Raw genomic sequence first — 4,888 nt, 5'->3', positions numbered from 1 at the left:
TTCCGTCGTCGCTCAACTACTATAAATTGTAGAAGCAGCGAGATTGGAACATATTCAGCCAGTATCTGAAAGAACCACAGTCACCCTCGAATTCATGCGCTCCTCGACCAATTCGGGAAGACCAAGTTCCATGGCAGCGGCTGCCCCTGCGGAACACCGGAGATCCATGTCTTTCGCGAGTAGGTATCGGAACCAAGAGGCATCAGAATTGGGGTGAAAATTATCAAAATTGATGTGAAAATATTGTAGGGTGATTTGGTCAATAATAAATGTTGAGATGGAAATAATAAGAGGGAAAATAGAAAAATTCAAAAATTCCTTGTTCCGAAAAACTCGCATGTCTCGACTCCATATTCTGAAAGGTCAGGGAATTGAATCCTAAATTTCGAAAGGGTAGCGAATTTAAACCCTTATTCCGAAATTTCTCGGAGATTCTCATGAATTAAAAAACACGGAGGAAAATGAATTACAGCAACTAAACCCTAAACTGCCATTGCTTCCTCCATCCTCACTAGTACTTTCTTCCACTTCCAACCAGTACTTAGTCAGGTGGCCATGAATTCCAACGGAGTCGGCCAAACAGCGGAGGTTATCCGCCGGGAAATCGCCGCTCTACAGGAAGCGAAGGCGGATATTGACAATCGTATATCTGCTCTGCAAGCGCAGCTCAGCACCTGCTTCTCAAAAGATGGAACCAACGGCACCAGTTGCTGCGCCTCGCCGGAGCCTCCGTCCGGCGGCCAATTGTCGGCGGATATGATACATAGGTACAGCCGCCAGCTGATCCTCCCTTCGTTTGGCGTCGAAGCGCAGGCGAATTTATTGAAGTCTTCTGTTCTGGTTATCGGCGCCGGCGGATTAGGCTCTCCCGCTCTGCTATACCTCGCGGCCTGCGGCGTCGGTGTGTGTATTTTATGCGTTATTCGTCTTCTATTCTAGTGATTTCACCGTGTTGCATTTTGAAATTTTTGTTGGAATGTGAAATGAAATGACGGTTTTGGATTCTGCCCCAGGCAGGTTGGGAATCGTTGATCATGATGTGGTGGAGCTCAACAATCTGCACAGACAGGTAACAGATTTTAGCTCCATTTTTAGTAACGGCGCAATTATGTAATGTAATGTTTGATGTTGCTATGGATAAATTTGAAAACAAGGAAGTGATGTGTGTTTTTGGAGTGTATATGTTGTGTTTTCTGTTGATTTAATTTGAATTCGAAAATGTGAATTATCATATGATCTTACCTTTGTTTTAGATTATTTGAATGCTAGTAGTGCTGTTGGCTGAATCTTGCCATTGTTCATCTAGATAATTCACACGGAAGCATTTATAGGAAGATCAAAAGTAGAGTCAGCTGCTGCTTCATGTCGCGCGTAAGCGGTTCTGTACTTTAATATTACAAAATTGCAGCGAGAGGATGAGTCTATTTATCTTGGTGTTGTTTCTTCAGGATTAACTCTACTGTTCAAATAGTTGAGCACAAGGAAGCGTTCCGGACATCGAACGCCTTGGAAATTATGAGAGAGTATGGTATTCTTCCTTTGTTTTGATCCTCACAGCGTATGTATTGTATGTGTTAAATACTGAGTTGAACTTCATTTTTGCGGTTTTCGGTGTATAACAGGTATGACATTGTCGTTGATGCAACTGATAACGTACCCAGCCGTTACATGATCAATGATTGCTGTGCTGTGTTGGGAAAGGTGAGCTGTTGCTTATTATGTACTTCTCTTGGACAATTAAGTATGCTGAATGCATGGTAGTATTACTTTTTCTTTTCTTTTTTTTTTTGTCGCTAAGATGTTTGTTTGCAATCTGAACTTTTAACTCTTTTCAATTCAATTCAGTTCTTATCTGTCACTATAGTGAGAATTCTGGAGGTTTAAGTTCCCGGGAATCTTAGTATTCAATGTTCTGACAGGGACCTTAAAGTGCAAATATTATTCTATGTCAGGCTATTAACATTTTCATGATATGATTTGATTTCTTCTCAAAATCCATAACATTATGTTGCCTGTTCTTGTTTATTTGCATATGGACATATGCTCTACTGACCAACCACAATTTATGTTTGCAGCCTTTAATCTCTGGAGCTGCACTTGGACTGGAAGGACAGGTATATTTCTTGATAAATGCATCACCCTTTGGTTAATGGTTATTGGTAATTTCAATACAGTTTTACAAAGGTTACTTGAACTCATTTTTATGTTGCTTATCCATTGCCATTTGCTTTTGCAGCTAACTGTTTACAATTACAATGGAGGTCCATGCTATCGTTGCTTATTTCCTACTCCGCCCCCTTCAACAGCATGCCAGAGATGTGCAGACAGTGGAGTCCTTGGAGTAGGTATATCGAACATGCAACCACTATATTAATAGTTTTGGAGTGTTGACCTTCTCTGTTTCTAAAATCTGGTATATGTTCGAAGATAAATGGTGTATTTTAATATTCTTGTACTTGTTGCATTTGAATGCAGTTCCAGGTGTTATTGGGTGCCTCCAGGCTCTGGAGGCTATAAAGGTTGCTGGTGTAGTTGGTGAACCTTTATCAGGAAGGATGCTTCTGTTTGATGCACTATCTGCTCGACTTCGTGTTGTACGTCTTAGTCTTGTTCTTGCCATTCAATGTAAAATATTCATTTACTCAGCTTTAGCATTAAGAAACTGTAAATTCCTCCAAAAAATTAAATATTAGTTTCTCATTGTATTAATTTTATCCATCTTTTTACAATAATTACTAATCTATAAAAGATCTCAATATTTTACGGACATTTGTCACTACATTTTATAGGTCAAAATCAGAGGAAGGTCGCCCAAGTGTGAAGCTTGTGGAGAAAATTCAACATTGACAGAAGAGCAATTCTGTAATTTTGACTACGAAAATTTCACTCAAACTCCTCTATCAACGGTGAGATCCCCTTTGTTTATTTTTTTCCCTATTCCTTGCATATTGTATTCTAAAACTAAAACACATACTGTACTAAAATCATTTGAATTTTTAAGCGAATAAAGAGATCTTCTAAAAGCTGGTTACTTTAGGACATAAGGTATTACCTCCTTAGGCCTAGTTGCTGGTCGCTACCCCTGTAACTGAGAAACTATCCATTCGTTCTAATGCATATGGTTTATTAATCGGGAAGGTCACTAAATGCTAGTAGTATGAGAATAGACTCTCTCTTTAGGTTCATCATGACAAATTGTTATTTTCTTTGTTTCTTGAAGATGCTATATCATTGGGTAGTGTCCCTCATGATTGTGGATGACCATGCTTTCTCTGCATTTAGACTTTACATGGTTACACTTGACTCACGAGTCACGGGTGCTTAACGTTTTGCAGTCTCCATTGAAGTTGCACCTGCTTCCAGCAGAAGCCAGAATAACCAGCAACGAGTACAACGAGAGAAATTTGAAAGGTGAGCCCCATATATTGGTAGATGTCAGGCCTGCCCATCACTACAAGATCACCTCTCTCCCGAAGTCCTTGAACATTCCTTTGGCAAGCTTGGAAGGAAGGTTGTCCGAAATAGCTACAGCCTTTGCAAGAGAGGAAAGCAACACGACTGCCACTGGTGAAGTCAGTCGAGTTCCTTCTTTGTTTGTCATTTGCAGAAGAGGCAATGATTCTCAGACGGCTGTCGAGCTCCTCCACAAGAAGGGATTCCCTTTTGCTAAGGACATCATAGGAGGGCTTGAATCGTGGTCACAAGAAGTCGATCCTAAGTTCCCGATCTATTAACGACGGTTCTGCTTGCAAATGTAAGGTACATTCAGTTTCTTTTATGGGAACTGATTAGAATCAGAAGGATATAAGCATGCATCTCGAGCATTTATCAGAAGCATAATGATGATTTCATCCTCGGAAAATCCTTCATCACTGTAACTTAATCAAACTACAGAGTGAACTGTGTTTTTGATATATATGATTGAAAGATGATTGAGATTTAAATTACTCGGATGTGTGTCTTGAACTTGAATTGGAAAATGAATTGTCTTGTTTTTATGAATATTCTCTGCATTAATTCTTTTCAGGCCTGTTTTGGAGTGACTGTTGATGTAAATACTTGAAAATGAAATAAATACTAGTATATCAGAGAAGTCAATAACTACTTGGGATCTTATGTCTTAATTCTTAGTGCTCCACTATTTTTTTTTCATTTTCTCCAAATTTAGTAGTAATATACTACAAAGTAAGTCGGGCTTTAAGATTTACTACAACATATTGAAATCTGATGTGATTGTTTATTATGTTTTCTGTAGCGAGTTTAAAATGATGGGAAAGGTCAAGAATTGTTTATGTTTTCTGTAACGAGTTTAAAATGATGGGAAAGGTCAAGATTTAAATAAAGAAGTTTGACCAAAATAAGGGAATATATCAAATATTGGGAATAATTAGATCGAATCAGGATATGTATTGATCTTTTGCAGAAAGGAGTCTCATAAAATATGATATCACAAGCCTAATAAGACATCGCTGGTTGCATTAATCAACTTTTGTTTTTCATTACAACTTTAAAATACCAGTCTTTATAGAGATTTGAAATTTAATTATGAGAATGATGTTTTAATTTATCATTTATTTCACCTTTTAAAGATATACAACACTGATCCTTTAGAGCATCCACAATAGGAATAGCCCAACCATAGCCTAGCCGCAAACTCCTCCTAACACATCATCAACACTAAAAATCCTCCTGTCACATCATAAATAGCCCAGCTATAGCCTAGCCACATCATAAATAGCCCAGCCACATCAATAGCCACATCACTCAAAATTATATAAAACAAATAATTAACAATCACACAAAATACGCAATTTAATTTACGAGACATATACGAGAAAATTCAATAATATTATTAAAATTTAAAAAGTACATTAATTAAAAAAATTAC

The 4,888-nt window shown here is 38.0% G+C and overlaps 1 protein-coding gene across 1 annotated transcript; it reads left to right on the top strand.

The window, feature by feature from the left end:
• The first annotated feature begins 467 nt into the window (after positions 1 to 467).
• Positions 468 to 4,002, top strand: LOC121765726 (adenylyltransferase and sulfurtransferase MOCS3-like). The gene is made up of 10 exons (XM_042161933.1): positions 468 to 901; positions 1,014 to 1,069; positions 1,307 to 1,371; positions 1,449 to 1,523; positions 1,623 to 1,701; positions 2,076 to 2,114; positions 2,237 to 2,345; positions 2,476 to 2,594; positions 2,790 to 2,906; positions 3,336 to 4,002. Exons 1-10 carry the CDS (start codon positions 556 to 558, stop codon positions 3,732 to 3,734), a joined length of 1,404 nt encoding a protein of 467 aa, XP_042017867.1. The 5' UTR covers positions 468 to 555; the 3' UTR covers positions 3,735 to 4,002.
• Positions 4,003 to 4,888: the final 886 nt, after the last annotated feature.

The sequence above is a fragment of the Salvia splendens genome, chromosome 14 (genome assembly GCF_004379255.2).
Source record: "Salvia splendens isolate huo1 chromosome 14, SspV2, whole genome shotgun sequence".
NCBI classification, from domain to species: domain Eukaryota; kingdom Viridiplantae; phylum Streptophyta; class Magnoliopsida; order Lamiales; family Lamiaceae; genus Salvia; species Salvia splendens.
This window is presented reverse-complemented; position numbering and strand designations above follow the sequence as displayed.